Source organism: Lissotriton helveticus, chromosome 4_1, assembly GCF_964261635.1.
Source record: "Lissotriton helveticus chromosome 4_1, aLisHel1.1, whole genome shotgun sequence".
Lineage (NCBI taxonomy): Eukaryota > Metazoa > Chordata > Amphibia > Caudata > Salamandridae > Lissotriton > Lissotriton helveticus.
The window spans coordinates 256,608,965-256,630,222 of NC_136063.1; the positions used below are offsets into that span (position 1 = coordinate 256,608,965).

General features: G+C 40.2%; 1 protein-coding gene across 1 annotated transcript in view; it reads left to right on the forward strand.

Moving 5' to 3' along the window:
- KCNQ3 (potassium voltage-gated channel subfamily Q member 3) overlaps positions 1-21,258 on the forward strand; it is an 855,832-nt gene that overhangs the window by 757,173 nt on the left and 77,401 nt on the right. The window contains exon 11 of the mRNA XM_078685552.1: positions 12,445-12,550. Within this exon, the coding sequence (XP_078541678.1) occupies positions 12,445-12,550 (106 nt within the window). The remainder of the gene's footprint in view (positions 1-12,444; positions 12,551-21,258) is intronic.

Sequence of the window (21,258 nt, forward strand, 5' to 3'; positions counted from 1 at the left end):
GTGCAAAATAACAACCATGGCACTTGAAATAAGGATTCTTTCCGATCAAATCAATAAGTGTAAAGAGGAAGTAAGAGGTCTGTACTCAAAATTTATTATTGACCTTATCTAAAAATAAAACTCATAAAACATACATAATAACTATCAGTATAGACAGTATCAAATTATTCATAAAATACACAAAACATCATAAAATGCACAAAACATCATCAATATACAATAAAAAGTAATAACAAATCACAAATATTTTTAGAAAATATAATGACGCAACAAATAATTGAAAATCACAATATTAAAAAAGGTGGCATAACAAATGGTTCTCAAATCTCAGTATCTCAGGGGGTCCTTGCTTTTTACACATAGTGGAGTGGACCTAGGCAGATGAACCATCCTGTGGGCTGGTTTAGTTACTTCTGCTGCCTCTGCTGCAATTTTAGAAGATTAGTGATTTCTGTGTTACAAATTTGCCACACTTTGGAGGAAGTGGTCATGCTCTGGGGTGATGCCCTGCACTTCTTTGGATAGGAGTGCCCTCCTGCTTGACCCCAGAGAACATTGCATAAGTATCTGAGAGGGACAGTGCCTCTCAAATCTGCTTTTGAAACCTAAGAGAATCTGAAGGGCTCACGCTGAAGAGTTTGATGTTCATTCACCAGGCCCTGCACTCTGAAAATGAAGCCTTTTGCACCATCTGAAACTACAAGCCTTTGGATCAAACCTGCTTCAAAAGGACTAAAGAGTGGACTCCCTGCAAGCTACAGATTAACAGAGCTCACCTGGACCATCACCACCAAGAATCCTCAGCCTAGAGTACTACCAGTGGATTTGTAAGGATTTTGTCCGAGTGGATTGTGGGAATAGAAGTCTCACACTTTCAAGGACCCTCTTGGAGATTCCAGACCCTTGGATTGTGTGTTGGGCCCACAAGAAGAACTTCTGGAAGGAGTTCCAACAGGATTAAGCCTGTTGGAAGAAGCTGCACAAGTCTGGTGAGAAATCCTCAAGAACAATTGCTGAAGGTGAATATGTCCCTGTCAGATGCAACCAAAAGTCCAAAATTGGCACTGTTGGTTTCTAAGCACTAGAAAGTGACTAATCTTTAAACATTTATATCTCTAGTTCCATAGAGTGGACTTTCTTCTTTGTGGTGCCAGTTTAAAGAGAAAAAATATTTCCCATTTTTATAATTTGCTGTTGGACTTTTATTATTGACTGGGCTACCTGTTGTTTCCAGGGCCGGGCTTTGATCCGCTCTCACCCTCTGGCCGGGCTTGGCTCCGCCGAGCCCCCTCATCGTTCCAGCGCTTGTGGGCCGGGCATTGCTCCGCCTTTCCTTTCGGCCGGGCTTGGCTCCGCTGAGCCCCCTCATCGTTCCAGCGCCTGTGGGCCGGGCATTGCTCCGCCTTTCCTTTTGGCCGGGCTTGGCTCCGCCGAGCCCCTTCCTCCAAACGGACTACTCCTCCCAGCTGCCCCACCTGCAGCAAGGACGCCGCCTGCGTCATCGCGTTGCGCCAGGAGGCGCTCAAAGGGCTGACCGGAACTTCGTCCCGCGTCACGCACGCGGAAGCGCGCCGGGAGAAGCCCGGGACAAGGGCGGGGCCGTCCGTGGCTGTCAGAGGTCAGAGGAGGCCGGGCCGGGCCACGGACTTTGGCTCTTTTTCCCTTGGACCCTTCTAAACTGTTAGACATGTGATCTAAATATTTATTTTAATGCATCATGAACCCTGTTGGATGCCTATGAAATAGAAGCAACTTGTGGGAGATCCCTTATAGTTGCGACAGTATTTGTGTTATTAACTTGTGAAGTGCCTGGATTAGTGATTTAACCAGCTTACAATGTCTAAACTTAGGTCGGCAAAAATCTACCTAGTAAAGGTGGTTAGCAAAATAAATAAAGAAAGGCGCCTCTCACTAAACCGGGATAGCCCATTGGTTTCACCAATAGGAATGCAATCACCTTTAGCTTCTCCTGTAGCTTCCCCTGTCCTGATGGGTAGTTGTAGTGATGATTTGATTGGAATTACTATTAATAATAATATAACCCCAGAACTAAGGCAGGAAGAGCGGGTGGAACGCCCTGAATCAACGTTGTGTTTGTCCCCTATACCCTCCCCGTCGCCTTCTCCTGCACCGACATCGCCACCGGTACGAAGATTAGTGAGAGCATCTAGGAAGCCCCCGGTAAAAAGGGGCGGGGGGTCAGGAAATCAAAAAAGAATGGGTCGATATCTACTAGTTCTGGGAGTGTAATAGAGACCACAAATGACTTTGAGTTGACTAACTTGCCTCCCGCCCATATTGAGTTATTGGCTAGTATTATTGAATCAAAACTCGAACTTATGATTAGACCACTTGTGGTAAAATTAGAGCAGGTTACACAAGATGTATCTAGACTAGGAGGTCTCCTGAATTCACATCTAAACCTGACTAAAAGATATACGTGTCCCAAAGCTGATAATAACGTAAAAGGGGCCGCAGGTACATCTGGTAAGGAGGGGAATAGGGCCACACATACTCCACACACTCTGCGAGCTACTCAACCATCATTGGTGTCAACTTCCAATCCACCCCCACCCGCAGCGCTTGAAATTCAAGCTGCTCTAACGAACCCTGGTGGCCAGAATAACTTAGTGGGGGGGGGGAATGGTGGGAGAAACGTGCCTAAGAGAAGAACTCCAGTTAATCTTCCCCCTGAGTGTGTCCCATATACAGTTGTATTAACTAATGTCCCTGAGGTGGATTCCTATCTTACTGACCCTAGGCTAGAAACACACGAGGCCCTACAAAATAAAGCATTGGCGTGGCTGAATAGGAACTGTGGTTTTCCACTCGCCTTCTCTAATGATATAATCTCCACACGAAGAGCCAGTTGGATAGGAAATTCAAGGAAGAACACTAGGGGGGGGACTGTATTATTGTAAACTTTAAGCATCCGCAACACGTTGCCACAGTTATACTTAGAGCAGCCTCCTTACCTATAGCGGATAACACTGTATGTGCACGGCCTCTTGGGTTTTTCTATAATCATCTCATCAATAACCAGCCATCACAATCTGATGAGCCCAATCTCCCTGTCTTATCACATAAACGGGGTTTTGCTTGTTGTTCGCAAAATGTATATCAACCTCCAATCAGACCTGATCCACATTGTTATCTGTTGACTAGGCAGCACAATCAATTTGATCAAGCCCTACCTCTTACTAATCGTTATACCCCCTTGTCTTCATTGGAGGACAATGATTGACTGCCTAGTGGACGTAGGAAAAAAGCTCAGTCTCCACCACATAGCTTCAGAATTGCGACCTGGAATATTGCGGGCATTAAGGCGAAAGCAGGAAATGATCTGTGGATTAATTCATTGAAATCTTTTGACATCATTGCTCTTCAAGAGACATGGGACCAGTGTAATGGCTTCTCTTTGGACGGTTATAGTCATTTTTGCATTCCAGCTACTAGTAGTGCCGCAGGTAGAGCCAAGGGTGGCCTACTAAGTTTATTTAAACTTGATATACAGGGAACATTATCTCAGTGTATCTCAGGAAGCGAGAACTGTTTAATTATTGAACTAGTTACCCCGGATAAGACCAAGATTTTATTTATAAATTTTTATAATTCTAATGCAAATGAGTGCACCGGTTATAATCTGGATGCACTGGAAACATTTCTGTCAGTCTACAGTGTAAATGTCAATACTTTTGAAATAATTTTCCTTGGGTATTTTAACATTCATCCGTGCAACCTACCATGTCCAAGTTTCGAGGAAGATGGCCCTCCTTACTCCTCACCTATTCACCTGGAACATTCTAGACGGGGGGAGTATCTAGAAAATTTCCTGGCAAGATGGAACCTATATGAGTCGGGATGTGGGGTTGGTGGTTGTAGGCCCCCTACATTCAAGGGAACAGATGATGGTACTACTATTGATTTCCTTTTTATGTCTTCCTTTTTGTTGTCTAAGGTTTTAATATATAATACGGAGGTCTCGGTCTTACGTGACCATAACCCGGTGTTCATGGAAATAATATCTAAGGATCTATTTTCCATGAAAACGGTGCCACACAGAGACGGCCTAAACTTGATCGTTAAAGATCAAGGACGCAGGATAAAATGGACAAATATAGTCCCTGAAACTTTTCTGCTAGAGGTTTTGGATAAAGGTGAGGATGAGGTGGCCGTATGCTTAGCAAATAGGGTGCAAAATAAAGAAGTGGTTCTTGCATTTGATAACATCTGTAGAGAAATTAACCAAAGTCTACTTGCTGGCCAAAGGCAGAAGATGCATTTTGGCAAGAGATGGTTTAATAAAATATGCTCCAAGGCTCACGGAGATCTACTCAGTGCCCTGAAGGCCACTCCAAAAGATCGAGCCCTAATAGCTAGTTTAAGAACTGCGTATAAAAAAAGCCATTTTAGCGAGAAAAAAAGAGTTGAAGGATGATGCTTGGGCACAATTACTTGACCCAGAAACCCTCAAAAATAGTGGATTATTCTGGAAAATAGTAAATCAACCATTATACTCGGGTGAGGAGAATTCCCCACTTGAGGCTATTATTCCACATGAGGGTTGGATAAAATACTTCAGTAAAATATATTCTGACCCTACAAATGAATCTCAAAGGGGGGACTCCATTTTTGAGGTCGCAGAAGTGGAAAGAGCGCTAGACCTGACCCTAACAAATAAAGCTCCAGGACCCGATGGGGTCCCTGCAGACGTTTTTAAAAGCGCCCCAAAATTTTGGTCAAAGGTCTTGTGCAATGTTTTTAATGCTCTAGCCCATGATAACATACCGTCCTCATGGAAAAAATCGATCGTCATCCCAGTCTACAAGAAGGGAGACAGGCAGGACCCTTCTTGTTATAGACCCATCTCCTTAATTGACTCCTTAGTCAAAATATTGGGACGGGTCATTTTGGTTAAATTAAATGAATGGGTGAATGATAGAGGGGTCTTATCAAACGTGCAATATGGGTTTAGACCAAAGAGGAGCACACTAGATCAATGTCTTAACCTGCACCTACTAGTGGATAAATATACCAAGGCCAAGGAGGGGTCCATGTACCAGGGGTTCATGGATCTCTCGTCAGCTTTTGACCTTGTAAATCGGTCAGATATGGGTCTTGATAGGGCCTTAGTTAATCTTTTGGCGGACTTACACTCTGGGTTATTAGCTTCCGTCAGGGTTACCTCGCAGGGCCGCTGTTCTAGTCATTTTAAGTCAGAAAGGGGGGTCAGGCAAGGGTGCATCCTGGCTCCCCTCTTATTCACGTTATATATAAATGCTCTGGAACCAGCACTAAGGGAGGCCACACTCGATATTCCGTGTGTAGGAGAACTAGGCATTCCAGTCCTCCTATACGCGGATGATGCCGTCCTTCTCTCACGGACTGGGGTTGGACTACAACGCCTTCTGGACGTTTTTGAGAACTTTATGGGTTCCTTAGATCTAAAAATAAATGTCAAGAAGTCCCAGATTATGATAATGGAAAAGTGTTCAAGGAAGAAGTATTTCAAAACCTTCACTTGTGGAAAAGAAGAACTTTGTAGAGTTCCCACATTCCCTTATCTGGGTATTACTTTCGACGAGAGAGGGAACTGGGGGCCGGAGCTAAAAAATAGAAATATTTCCGTGGCAAGAACCTCTTCTGCTCTCCAGGGTTTTTCAAAAAAACTGGGGGCCAGGCCAATAGTGGCACTAATGAAAATCTACAAAGCAAAATGCCTTGCAGTGGCTACTTATGGTTGCTCAATTTGGGGTTATAGTTCCCCAGATTGTTTACAGATTTCTGAAAACAAATTCTTGAGATCTGTTCTTTCTGTGCCACAGTCTACCCCCTCATATACAATTCATACTGAACTTGGGGTAGGCTTTATCTCAGATATGATGAAAATGGCCCCGCTTTTAGCATGGATGAAGACCTGGTTAAATCAGGAAATCCCCCTAAATCATATTATTCTGAAAGATTGTTTACATCTAGAAAAAAAAAAAATTTAGTGGCTGACATACATTAAAAATAGTTTTGTCAAGCTAGGGAGACCAGAGCTATTTTCCTCACCAGAGTCAATAACATCAAAGGACATTGCACTAATTAAGGGTGCAATGGGAGAAATGCTAGGACCGGAGAGAGAACAATTGGAATTAAAAAACCTATGGTGAGGACTAACCTCATTATATCTTCCCAAGAAGGACCTGAAATGTATTTAAATATTGCGAACCGGCCATATCATAGGTTCCTCCTAACCAGATTCCGCTTTAATATGATTCATTTGAACCTTGGATATTTCCCCAACTGGAGTGCCCCTGAAAATGCAATGCCGTGTACTTGTGATAATTTCTCCACCCAGAACACAATGCACTTCCTGATATTCTGTGGTCATTACACGGCATTAAGGGCAAAATTCCTGGTTCCTGTTTTAAGGGAGGCTGGGTTTATTCAGGTTAAGCCAGCTCTTTTGTATTTGCAATTATTGCAAACACCTAGGATCATGTTTCATGTTGCTAGCTTCCTTGTGGGAGCTGTTAGGATTAGGAGCAGGAATAGGAATGATAATAACTCTTAAATGCGGAATAGAGTTGGGATGAAATGGAGTTTTATGTTTGCATAATGAATTCATAATTAGGGTGACTATATTGTATGCCGTTTGTTTCCTTTTTTAGCATGACCGCAGTTATGAACTTTTTATGAAAAATGTTTAAGATTTTGATATACATTTTTTTTTACTGTGTGTATAATTAATTCTGATTTTAATATGTATATTTAATGTATTGTAGTACATGCAAATTTTGTATAGCACCATTGTCTTTTTATGATATTGAATTATCGAAATAAAGTATTCTGACTGACTGACTGACTGACTTTTATTGTGTGTTGTGTCTTAATTATTTACTGAAATGGTGTGTTTAAATGCTTTACATACATGTCTTTGAAGTTAAGCCTGCCTGCTCGCAGCCAAGCTACCAAGGGTTGAGCATGGGAATAATTTTTGAAGACCTATTCTGAGTCCTATATTGTGTCAGGGCTATTATTGCCAATGGCAAATGCATATACTACTACTAATAATTCACTTTCCAACAGATATGTACCGTATATATTGTTGAATGTATATATGTACCTTGTTAACGTTTGTCCATCATTGAAAAGGCACCTCAATTGTACTAGGAGAAAAATAAATTAAAAAAACACAGCAAGGGTTGAAAACAAAGATATATGGTTGTCAGAAATGATTTCAAGAACATTTGTTATTTAAATGCATTCTCTTGAATTTGAGGTAAAACAATACCTAACACATAAGCACTAGGATGAGATGTAATCTTCCATTTGAATGCCAATTTAAAATTACCTAAATGGGTCCCTTTTAAGTTACTTCTCTGATGTCTACGGATTCCAATTGACCGTCTTCTCCCCATTCAAATTTCATATTTTTTTAAAAGATCTCTCATGAGCTTGGTTTTATTAAAGAAAGTTTGAACAAACTTGGAGTAGAACTCGAAGACCCTCGACAATGAATATCAAATCATCTTTGTTACTAGGAACTAAAGCATTAGATTCAGACTTGCATTCTACCCAATGCTCCCTACTTTACTGCATTTCATTCTGGACTATTAATTTTATAACAAAGATAACAACAAATATTAATAATAAAATGATATGGTCTGTGATGCTCAAAAGAAGTCCACAGATGTATGTGTCAGAATACCTCCTTTAGCTATCTAAAGCCATTAAAATGTTTCATTGATAGGGCCAGGTGCTTTAGTTAGAGCATACGATGAAGAGCGGAAAGGCCAAAAGCCTAGTGGTGACATTTCATTTGGTTTAAACAGTCTGAAACTTTGACTAAACTCCAGATCAATGTGCGAAAGTATTCAGGCAGTCATGCATTTGTTTTATTGTCTTGTGATGGGTCTTCGATTAAACTTGGGTTCAACGGCAGCCATGCTGATCTGTCTTTGTTTGGTGACAGTATCCCTGCTATCTGTTCTGTGCCCGCTCCTTTGCACCTTGGTCACATCCTGGCACATCGATGCACTAACCCTCCTTTTCGTCAAGTGGATCATAGGGCAGACCCCCTCTGCCTGCACTGGTACTAGTGTCACAAGCATCAGACGTCCACCCCCTTTTATGTCTGCCTCCCAGAAGCGGCTTCGTTATGCCCTTGTCATCCCAAAATATCGAAAGGAATCTTATGGTACTCATTCAAACATTTGTAATAATGCAACGCATACATTCACAACGCATACCATCACAACGCAACTTTTACAACGCAATATCCATTACAATGCATGCTATTACAACGCATGCCATTACAACCTAGATGCTATTACAACGCATGCTATTACAACGTAAGTATGGGTAAATATTTTTTTTATTAATTTAATTTTAATTTTAATTGAATTACAAAAATGTTTATTATTTTAAATAAATATATATATATTTTTTTAAATTTATTTTAATTTACTATTCTAACTCCAGGGGGTGTAATAGTAGGGTAAGTGTTGGATAGTGTAGGGGTTTAAATTAGTATTCTAACTCCAGGGGTGTGTAGTAGTAGGGTAAGTGTTGGATAGTGTAGGAGTTAAAATTACTATTCTAACTCCAGGGGGCTGTAATAGTAGGGTAAGTGTTGGATAGTCTAGGGGTTAAAATTACTATTCTAACAGCAGGGGGTGTAGTAGGGTATGTGTTGGATAGTGGTGGGGTTAAGATTACTATTCTAACTCCAGAGTGTTTAATTATAATAAATTACATTAAAATATTAAAATTAATTTAAGTACATTAAATTACAATTAAAAAATATTAAATGTAATTAAAATATTGAAATACATTTTAGTCAATTAAATTACAATTATATTAAAATTAAATTAAAATTAAATCAAAATTAAATTTAAATTAAATGTAATTAAAATAATAATTAAGTCGATTAAATTAAAACTAAATACTTACTCATACATTGTAATGGCAGGCGTTGTAATAGCATCTGCGTTGTAATGGCATGCGTTGTAATAGCATGCGTTGTAATGGATCTTGCGTTGTAAAAGTTGCGTTGTGATGGTATTGCGTAGTGAAAGTTGCGTTGTGATGGTTGTTTCCCACCTCTTTTCCTCCACATGGCATACAGACATTGCACCACTATATATAATTCCATGTCACTTCTAGTAGTGAGCCTTAGGAGGATATGAGTCTGGTAAAGTATGTTAATGCTCACATTTCATCCAGCTTGAGCAATAAACCAAAAATCCTCACATTAAAAATGAAAATTGAACCAAGCCGGGCTATCGACTGTATGTTCAGTGCTCGTGTATGAAATTGTGTTTTTGATTGAGGCTGGTGAAGACCATTCTCAAGCAACAACCTCATTCCCCATCAAAGTGAACCAGAAGAGTCACTAAATTAACCACAGCTTAACTCTCTGGTATCTTAGCACAAAAGCAGTTAGGTTTGAATGAGAGGCAAGATGTGAAGAATTTTTGAAGCACTCAAATAGTAATAAAGGGAAAACACAACACAAGAAATATCCCACACTAATTTAGGGAAATAGTGAAAATGTTAATTTAATAAAATGACACAAAACTAATGCATTCCAATCAGAAGACCGGAGTTATCAGTTGTTAAAGTTTTTAATGAAAAATAGCACCTAAAAAAGATAAAAGTTTTGGCCTACCTTTGTACTTGGCAGAAATTTGGAGAAAAAGTTGTGGAGAGGATAAATTCAGCGTGGCAAGTCAGCTTGCGGTGTCTGGGGAAGACATGTTATAGTTGTGAGTCGCTGAGTGGTCGCGTTGAAGATTACTACATTCAGACTTTTTCACTCTTATGGAAGTCAAAAATGTCCAATGGGAACGAAGCTGCAGGCTGTAGCTGACGATGGCTCCACATAGCCAGATACTCCTTCCGAGAGGAGCCTCTGAACTGAATTTCCTGCTGAGGAGAAGAATGTAACAGGAGCACCACTGCCTGCACTACAGTGCTTTCCTTGAATGGAAAAAGTGCAGTGAACAGCATGGCAGCGAACAAGCTCAGGAAAATAAATTTTTTACAAAATGTAGATTCTTCATTTTTTGGGGAAGTGCTTGAAGGTGGAAGTGTCAAAAAGAAAGCTAGAGAGATTGAGGTGTGGTGTAATGTGTGCAGTGCATAGAGATTAATGTGTGGTGTAATGTGTGCAGTGCTTAGATTTGCATAGGAGGCTCTTCTTATAACGTATTATCAGGGCTTTAAGTGGACCTGATCTCTCCGGCTCTCAGACACGGCAATAATTTAAAACAGAGACTGAAATGGGATCCTACATTCCTTAACTATACTGTCAAAAGAATCTAAAAGATTAATGAAAAATGAATGTAAAAACATTTAGGTAATTGATGTTCAGGGCCGGACTGGCCGTAGCGGGCACTGGGCAATCCCTCAGTGCGCTGCACGGGTGGGTGGCCGGTTTGGGGCCCCTGGAGGCCGTTTTTGTTACTGGGCCGTTTTTGCAGCATAGCTTCAAAATCGTCCCTGTAACAAAATCGTCCGAAAACCGGCCCTGCCAAACAGCTCAGTGGCACCCATAACCCCCCGTGGGGGGAGGAGGGCCGGCCGAGCACTTTGCCAGGGCCGGTTTTGGTTACCAGTCCGGCCCTGTTCATGTTAGCAATGTAATTGTTTATATTTCACGTTTTACTTAATTGTGCATCCGCTAAGAGTTTTAGCTATTTCCAGGCTGTTGTTTTTCTGTATTTTTGTCGTGCAGCAACGTATAGTTAATACTTGGAACTTAGTCGCATCCAGGTGTTGAATAATGGCCAAAATCGAGAGAAAGATTTGGAATGAGTTTTAAGGCAGTGCAAGTTTCTCACAGTGCCTGTCGGAGGGGCAAAAGGGTGTTTAGAATACATGGGCATCCAATCCTTGGCCTCTCTGCAGAGCAAAGAGGGTAATGGTCACATATTCCGTTTGTAACTGTGATTCTGTGAAAGGGTGCACATCTGTCAAAATATTGACCATGTGAAAGTAAAAGAAAATGCACTTCTTACACGTGAGTGGGTATGTTGTGGGTTTGGGGGGTGAAGTGAAGGAGATGAGAGGAAGTGCATTCAGGAGAGAGTGAAAAGAGGGAACTGAAGAGGCAAGAGATGAGGTGTAAGATAAGCAGATGTGCGCGATATTATGAGAAAAAGGAGTGTACATTTGTAAAAAAGACTGAATGTAACAGAAGTGATTGAAACACTCTGAAGACCATTACCCATACTGCAGGTCTCTAATATTTAATTCACAGTCTCAACATTTCAAGAATGAAACATTTTCAGGATTATTTACAACCAAATTATTGTTGTTTCTCATTTATCTTAAACAGTTTACAAATCCAATAGTCCTGGCTGGTTTTAGGTGTATGTTAGTTGCTGTATTATATATCTGACTATAATAACCGAAAGCTCGTAGAAACCCAAATACCAGTCGTTTGGCATACCATGGGAATCACAGAAATGTAGCTTACATGTTTAAGTAACACCCTAATTACATAGGCCACACCCCCTTCAGAGACCCCTCGGTTTTTTCAAACCACTTAAAGCTTTGCATAATATTTTAAAATAATGTTGCACATTCTGGTGGATTTCGGTGGCATTTAAATCCATAATAAAAATCCAAGTTGCTTCCCACTCTTTGTCTTCTTCTCTCTTCTTCTCTCTCCCCTCTCTCTCCCAAAATACAAAATACCTTTAAAAACTCTTTCCCTTGGTATAGCCTATATATCCCTCTTTGGGGTCCTATTATACATTGTTAAATTGTGATATTCATTTAATCCACTTCAATGCTCCTTGTTTTGTAATGATGTTTTACATTGTTTACCTTATTCAATAAAGCTTTCTAAACAAAAAAAATTCAAGTTGCTTATTTTTAGTTCTCTCTCAGCACTCATTCATTGGCTCAATCCCACATGACCCTGACGTTATTGATACAAAATGACTTGTTTTTTGTATAGCACTTTATTCTTCACTTCTGCATTGTGTTTGCATAATAAAGATCAAGGACAACTTTTTCCCCGTTTGATTATATTCATTTTATTGACCTCGATAGGATGAAAGGATGAATAGGTCTTCCAGCGAATAGTAAATCACTGCAGATGTCAGCAGTGCTCGTTTAACTCATTGCGCGTTCTTGGCAACTGTTTTAAAGGTGTGTTTAAAAGAAATGTTCCCTTTGCAAGCACCGCCGATCATACACAGGGAAGTATTTCCCAGATAAGTCCAAAATGGAAACCTAATGCGTAGGAAAGGATCATTCAGACTGTCCCATTTCTGCCAAAAACGAGCATCCAAATGCTTATGTTTTGTAATTGAACAATGTGAATGTTTTAACATCGTCCTACATATCGAAGAGTTTGTTTAGTTTCCGTAGCCTTCTGTCAACAATGCATTAATACCTTGGCAGTGTTTGGAGATTGTAACCAGAGCGGTTTAATATTTGCAGATGCCGGAGCCGGTGGGGATCCCCTGGCAGAAGACAGGGGCTACAGTAATGACTTCCTTTTAGAAGACCTGATCCCTACAATAAAAGCGGCAATCCGAGCTGCCAGGTATGTTGGACATTTGATGCTGTGGACTGCACTGTTGACGTTCATTTAAAACAATACAGCTTCGTTTTATTGAAATCCTTCTGAATAATCTCACTGCTGATGCATGGAGCACCTCTTTGGTGTTTGCCCTGCAGTGTATTTATTATTTCATGCCATAATACAGCTTTAATCAAAGGTCGGGCGGCTTAATTTTAGCATCGTTGGTAATTATCTTTAGAGAAACACACGCAGAATATACTTACTTCTAGATGACAGCCGTCATATGTTTTGTCATCTGTCAATATTGTTGTCGGACTTGGGGCCAGATGTAGGTAGGCAAATACCGGTGGGTAACGGCCGAAATTCGGTAATTTAGGCCGTTACCGACCGGTATTTGGAAAATGAGATGTAGGGGCATGTTAAAATACAGATTCTGTAATTTTACCGAATCGGTAAAATACCGAATCGGTATAATTACCGAATCTGTATTTTGACATGTAGGTAGCACTGTAATCAGTGCTACAGGGGATTTACAATTCTTAATTTACCTCCAACTAGAAGTTGGTGGTAAATTAAGATAACCCTTTAAAAAGCGTTTCTTTTGCTTTTTAAACAGTGCCATGTTGCAGACATACGTCTGCAACATGTGCACCCATGCACAATTGAGGGGTGCAACAGGCTGTCAAAGTGACACCCTGTCCCCCTTGTAAATTCGGTAAATTTACCGAATCGGTATTTACCGATTCGGTAATTGACATTGATTCCTATGGGCCTCAAGGCCCACAGGAGTCAATGGCAATTACAGAATCTGTAAATACCGATTCATTAATTACCGAATCAGAATCATACCGATTCGGTAATTAATTTGGTAAAATTACCTACATCCCGATTGCCAGTTCTTAAATACCGAATCGGTATGATTCGGTATTTAAGAATCGGTAATCTGGGATTACCTACATCGGGCCCATAGTGTTTCTAATCTGTATCATCAGACCTTGACCTCACCAAAGTCTGGGCATTCTAACCAATCAGGGCCCTGCTACTGGGTGTATGCTGCCAATCAATATAAAGTTAAAACATTGAAGTGTATTCGCCTCCTTCTGGGACAGTGGTGGTGTGATCTGGTCTAGTAACATTCTGCTGCCGAATAAATCCACCTCCTGCTCTTTCTCTCATTGGCTGCTACAATTGGGAATGAGCTATAAGGGAACTCAGAACTGTGGGCAGACCTAATTACAACTAGATAGTGTGTGTCCTCGTGTCCTGTAAGAAATACATGCAGCTCACTTCACCATGAACATAACCTAATTCCTACACTGATCCAGCGGCTACCAACCTGCGCAAGCCTATCACCATACATTCATCTGGGCCCATATACACATTCACTCATATAGGCTGGTGAACCACGCTGGGGGTCAATTTTATAGGGCTAAAATTACAGATTTATTTGCTTATCAATTCTCTAGTTGAGAAGTAATTGATGATATGACATAAGTTCTTTTATCTATAGCTTATTAAAATAACGACAGACTCAGGAAAGTTTAAATGTTTATCCAAATTCATATGAGCAAAACAAGCCACAGTGTTAACTCCATCTTTCCGAGAAAGTAAGATTATTATATTCAATTTAGTATTCTATTAAATGAGATTTCACAACAACAAGTACTTCAGGAAAGAAGAGGATTGAGAGAGAAGTACATTGACACAAACACAGATTATATTTACGTAGGATGGTGTGAAAATCAGACCCCTCAGCCCAAGAGTTAATGGGTCCCTTTGAAAGTTCACGGGATAAGCACTTCAGGACAGATTCAGGACAGGATAGATGACCTCTTCTGGATTCAACGCCTGCATCTCACCCCTCTCTGACACAAACTCCCTCTTCGATTCTTAGGCGATCTTCTTCTAATTCTATTCCCTCCTCGGTTCTTGCTTGATCTACCTCTAATTCTATTACCTCCTTGGTTCTTCTGCGATCGTCTTCTAATTCTAACCTAACTAACTACTTCAATTATACTTTCCTAATGGCATGTACCACCCCTAAATGTTTCAACTTTATAAAACCCCAACTTCTGATTGGACAAACCAAGGGGATGATCACCACACCATGCTAAGTTTTAATAATTTTCTTTAGTTCATTGTTTTAAGATCCCATCCATTAATTTGTTCTCCAAAGCTTTATTTCCCACCCATAAGTGCAAATGTAATCAACAACAATGTATTACATTTTCAGTTGTCCATTGATACGTCAGGATGTTCAGCCGGTTCCCAGTACATGTACTGAGAGTGTCCTTGGATGAGTTTCAAGATTTTTCGTCACTGTTTCGCACTTGTCATTTCTGCGCATGCGGGAGAAACCACATTGGTGGCGGACTTGTTCTGAGGCCCAAATACAAACCAATAGAGAAGTCAGAAGAAAAAGTATTAATTTCAAAATAAAATGTTTTCACTGTATACCACCTATCTCTAATTTAATACCATTTACTTATAAAGATTTTTCAAGCATTAGTATTTAGTATGTAACTAATTTTAGTGTCAGCAAAGCAGATGCTTAGCATGTGAGTTTCCAAGCGGCCATTTTAGATGCATTTGCGCAGAAGCAAAGTTTTCCCTTCAAGCGTAAAGGCGTCATGCAGTTAACGCATGCGCAATAGATTTTCCCGCATTAGCAGCTATTTTAAAACACACTCCGCTTACTAGGTAGTAGAACACATAGGCAAGCTTCCCCCATTTGTAAAACATATGTAATGTGGTGCATATTAGTATAACATTACATTATTACTACTTTGTTACGGGTTTATATGAGAGGATTGCGTCCGAGCAAGTCTCTTTTATATGAGTCCTTGCTTTATCAATCCCCTCTCTGATGGCATCAAAAACTACTTATACCCAACCAGATGCCAACTTTAGCACATCTCAAATCCTTGCCCTGTTTTTATAATTTCCACTTTTTCTTTAACGTTTATAATTTTCTTGTACAATTTTCCCTTTATTTCTTCAAGTTTAATTTAGTCATATTTCATTTCCTTTCTCTGTTTATTTATTTTTGTGCTCTCTTCTCTTTTTGCAACATTTGCACCATATCATTATTACTAGACCTATTATTGTTATTCCAAGTATAGGTAGTACTATTTGAGCTACAACCCCTTTACCTTGGTTAGCAAACCAAAAACCTATTGATGTTATGCTATTTGGTAATTTCTTCCATACATTATCAACTTCCAGTGGTTTCAAGTCTTCTTCCAATTTTGTAATATTTTTAATGTACCCTCCAATTTCCACTCTTCTATCTGGAATATAAGTGCAATAATGTTGCGCTTTCAGCATTTTACAGACTCCACCCTCTTTTGCCATAATATATCAAGTGCAAGTCAATTTTGCAAAACCATTGATCTGATCGCAACCATTTCGGTATTGATCATGAGAAACCCTCATGCAGTGTCAGTCAATAAGCGATCAACTACTGTTGATAACTGACAAATTCTTCTTGAATTCAGAATTACTCCCACTGAAGGTATCAATGCACTAAATTTGTCACCTACTATTTCAGAAGAAATGGCTCTCTTATTACGGATTAGTTCTTTATTGTTTTCATTGCTTCCAGTGAGTCTTTTCACATGATAAACTTTAGGGAATACTATTCCAAAATAGCAACTCCCATACCATTGTGTGACTAGTTTGAAATAAGCTTTATTCGCACATACATAATAAATTCCAGGAAATACTGGATCAGTTCCCCCTTTTAGTCCCCAACTTCAAGAATGAGGAAGTTATGTTCACACTCACTGGAACCAATAAATACATTGTTATGATCAGTCTTTAATCTATGGAGACAGATTGTTTCCTTTCTTCTCGAAATCTAGAGACATCTCAGCATGAGTCTTGCCAGGTGTATAAATTCCTTCCTTTTCAGCCCAAGGTGGAATATGGCTTTTCTGTTCAATTGCTTTCTTCTGAAGATCCCGTCTCCTTTCTTCTACTAAATTCAAGAATATATTTTCTTCTTCTTTTAGTGTCCAAGTTAAATTATTCTTATGAGCTTCTGATATATTATCTTGTGTGTTAGGACAAATTCACCCATTAACCGTGCAGCTTGATTACTAAGCACTTTCAAATAGGAACCTCTGGAAATATCACATCTACATTTGAATAATAATATTGTATTTTTCCTGTTCTATAAAACAGACTTGTTAATACACTACATGATATGCCATATGTTAGCGGTAAATGGTGATATGTGACATCTTCTGCTACTGAAGCTGGTAATTTCATACATACATAACAATCACTAATTTCTATAGTGTCTACATACTGAAACAATAACCTGGTGAAAACATTTAAAGCTGTGTTATTATCTGTTGCTGTTTGATGTGTTTCTGACTCGTATGATGCTTCTAATTCTACTCTATCTCCTTGTATGTTAGCTAACTTTCCATTAGTGTCTGTATTATTTTTCTTTTCTACGTTCATCAAATAAGGTATTGGTATGGTTAAAAATAACCAAACTACCATCACTAATACTAGGCTACTTATACATATTCTACAACACTTCTTTAAGCAATTTAATTTCGGTCTTTCAGCAACTCTATCGCTAGCCATTTTAAGAAGATTTCTCTTCTTTCTTTCACTTTATTTTTGTAATTTTAATTTACATTTTTCTTTATTAGTTCAAGGGGGTCTCACTTCACTCCTTCGTTAATCTGCTCAGCAATAATTTCCTCATCACTTCTTCATTTAAATCTAAATTCTCAAGTTCTTCTAGAATTACATAGGTCCACTCAGGGCCTTTGAATTTATTATTCAGTATTTTTAGTCTTTGACTTTTTCGTCTGTGTTTCTCAACTGATGTCCTGATCGACTAGTAACTTCATTCACTTGTTCAGGTTCTTCATCTATTGCCTTTAGGTGATATTTTAATCTTTTGACACAACTAGGCCAGTTATCATCTTTTCTCACCCTTTTTCCTTGCACTGTACTTTCACTGTCCTCGTCTCTCTCAAGGGATCTTTTATTTTTGTTAAGTTGTGGCACAATCTGATTGTCTTTGTCTTCTGAATCTCTCTCTATCTGTCCAGGTTCAGGGCTTATTTTTGTGGCACCATTCACCTGAACGTGTTCTTCTTCTATCTGATCATGTTCAGGTTTTACTTCAACCATTTCTTCTTCCTGAACTTGTTCTTCTATTCCTAACTGGTCCTGCTCAGGTCTTACTGTACTTTGCTTGTTTGCAGCTTGAATGTGTTCTTCTAATCCTGTCTGTCCCTCCTCAGATTTGTGAATATTTTGGTTCACCTCTGTCTAAGTATATTTATCTTTTCTTATCTGTTCCTGCTCAGGGTCTCCAACAATCTCAAATTCAATTTCATGAGCTTGTTCTTCTATACCTGTCTGGTCCTCTCTAGTTTCTTGTTTTTCTAATATGGTTCTGTTTCTTGTTTTGATATTCACCTCAGGTACGTCAACCACTGGTATCCAATCCTCCTGACTTGTTGCATGGTTGTTCTTGATTAGCTTCTTCAGAGTCTGTTATTCTAGACACCTCAGCTGCATACGCTTCATCACCCTCAATTGCTGGTATCAGTTATGAATTCTCTTCCCCAGGAGCTGGTACTTTCTTGTTATGACTGGTGTGTATCCAGTTAGGCAAACATGCACATTTCACTACTGTTGTTGTAAGCAGTATAACCTGTTTTGGGGTATCCCACCTGGGTGCTAGGCGCGTCTCTCGGGTGTGATTCTTCACCACCACCCATTCTCCAGGATTGAGATCATGTGCTTGATCCTGCTGCCTGGCAACTGCGTCTTCTCCAACCTGATGAGAGACAGAACACACCGGGTCAGCCAATCTTTTACAATAGTCTAATACCAGATCATCATTTATACTTAACAGTTTATGTCCTGGTATAAAGGCTAATCTCATTGTTTTTCCCATGAGTATTTCATGTTGACTCAATCCTGTGTTTCTGTCAGGATTGTTTCTGAGTCGCATCAGAACAAGAGGTAGTGCATCTGGCCATCACAGTGATGTAGATGTGCACACCTTTGCCAATCTTGATTTAAGTGTGTCATTCAATTGTTCTACCACCCCAGAAGCCTCTTGACGGTAAGCACAGTGCAATTTGTGCTCAATTTTAAATGTTTCACAGATCAAATGAATTATTTCATTATTAAAGTGAGATCCTCTATGTGATTCTACAGTTACTGGAAAACCGAAACGTGGAATCAGTTCTCTCAACAGTAATTTGGCAACTGTTATGCTGTCATTTCTTCTAGTAGGATATGCCTCCACCCATCGTGAGAATAAACATACTATGACAAGAATGCACTTCAATCCTCTACATGGTGGTAACTGAATAAAATCAATCTGCAACCTTACAAATGGCCAGTCTGCCTTTTTCAGTTCTTCCCCAACGTACCACTGTTTTCCTGCCTGGGTTGTTCTGTGTTCAAATGAAACACATTTGGCAAAGAGTCTCTGTGACAGTCCTAAACTTCTGATTATACCAATTTTATTCATGGCGTTGCTACCTATGAGTGTATCTCCATGGTACATCCTGGCACATTTGTGAAAGCAAACAGTCTGGCATGACCGGTCTACCATCAGGATAAATCCAGACATCATCTTCTGATCTACTGTGACACCCTGTTTTAATCGAACCTTCCTTTTCACTCATTTCCACCTCAACCTGTAAATGTCTTCATTCATCCCATGTGCCAAATGCTGAGATTAACACAAGTTGGCATCTAAATCCAGTTGTGCTCTTGTTTACTTCCATTTTGGGTTTGACACAGTACTGGACAACTTGGTCAGCGTATCAATTACCAGCAGTAACGTATTAATCTCCAGACTAATGTGCAGCACACTTGACCACTGCCACTTCTTTTGGCAATTGTAATGCTTCTAAAAGCTCTTTGACAAATTTTCCATTTTTAATAGGGGTTCCTGAAGAAGTCATGAAATCCCTTTGCATCGAGTGTTGGCCAAAGTCATGCACAACCCCGTAACCATACTGACTATCAGTGTAAATGTGTAAATGTTTACTATCTAATTTTTCCCAATTTTACATGCTTTATTCAAAACTATCAATTCGGCTATTTGTGCAGACTTGACTCCTGGTAAATAGGATGCTTCGACTATTCCAGCCAATGTACAGACAGCTTAAGCAGCACTTCAACCTCCTTCCTCATGCCTCATGCATGAGCCATCTACAAAAAGCTAATTTTCACATTCTTTCTTGTATGTGTGGGCGAGGTTTAGTACAATATTCAGTAACATATAGGCAATCATGCTCAACATCATCCCTCACTTCTTCTCCATGTACATCAGGCAATAGGGTCGTTGGGTTTAGAATTGTACACCTGATGACTGTCAAGTTTTCGGCTCCCAAAAGGATTCTTTCATACTTAGTCATTCGACTTGGAGTAAGATACTGTGTTATTGTTCCGGTTAAAAGAATTTCCACTGAATGTGGGACATACACTTTCATTGGGTAACACATCACTATAGACTCACTCTGTTCTAGACTCATATAAGCAGCAGCTACTGCTTTTAAGCAGCCTGGTAATGCTGAAGCTACAGGGTCTAGAGTACAGCAGAGTCTCAGAGCTGTTAATGGTGAAAGTAGGATTTTTGATAATGTTAGATCTACAGCGCCTCCCACCCATACGATGGAGACATTTCCCCCCCCCCCCTCAGTGGAAGACACGTTGGTAGCGATTAAGTCTTTGAGATCTGGCGCCCCTGGTGACACTTGCCCGGCTCGGGTGCTGGCAGTAGTGGCAGAATCAGTGGCAAAGGAGGTTTCGCAAATAATGGGCTTATCCTTTAAGACATCTAAGGTTCCCGAGGAATGGAAACAGGCAAAGCTTCTTCCTTTGCTGAAGAAGACGGGAGCTGACCCTGCTGTGCCGGGCAATTATCGACCAATTTCCCTGCTTCCAGCCATGGCAAAAATTGGAGAGAAACTTGCTTTTCGTCAGTTGAATGCCTTTGTTGAATCTTCTGAGGCTCTCCACCCTGCTCAGTCCGGTTTTCGTGCAGCACATAGCACGGAGTCAGCTCTGGTGGAGATCACAGAGGCTATTAGGGAGTGTTTGGACAGTGGTGGCAGAGCGGTTCTAATTTTATTGGACCTCTCTGCCGCATTTGACACTGTCCCGCACTCTCTCCTTCTGATTCGATTGGCTGAGATAGGTGTGTTGGGTTCAGCACTGGAATGGGTGAAATCTTTTTTGTCTGACAGGTCCCCGCGGGTTTGGATCCCGCCTTTTTCCTCCTCGGCCAAGCCTCTTACTACCGGGGTACCCAAGGGGTCTACATTGAGCCCCCTGCTTTTTAATGTTTATCTTACCCCGCTTATAGTGATGGCTGAACAAATGGGGGCCAAAATTATAGCGTACGCTGATGATACGCAATTATTATTTACATGGCCTGGTACAGCAATAGGCACTGAGGTTATTCGATCCTGTCTTTCTTCGGTTTTCAGCTGGTTAGCGGCGGCACAGCTGAAATGTAACGAAGATAAAACTGAAATTTTGTTGTATGGCCAATTTGTGCCTAATTTTAGAGAACTCCTGTGGCCTCCGGATTTTCCCCTGCCAAGTTCAGTTACCATCCCTGCAAAGAACTTGGGAGTATGGTTTGGGGAGGATCTGAGGTTTGAGGCACACATAAAGAAACTTACAGGGGTGTGCTTCGGGTCTCTTAAGGCTATGAGAAAGTTCTTTCC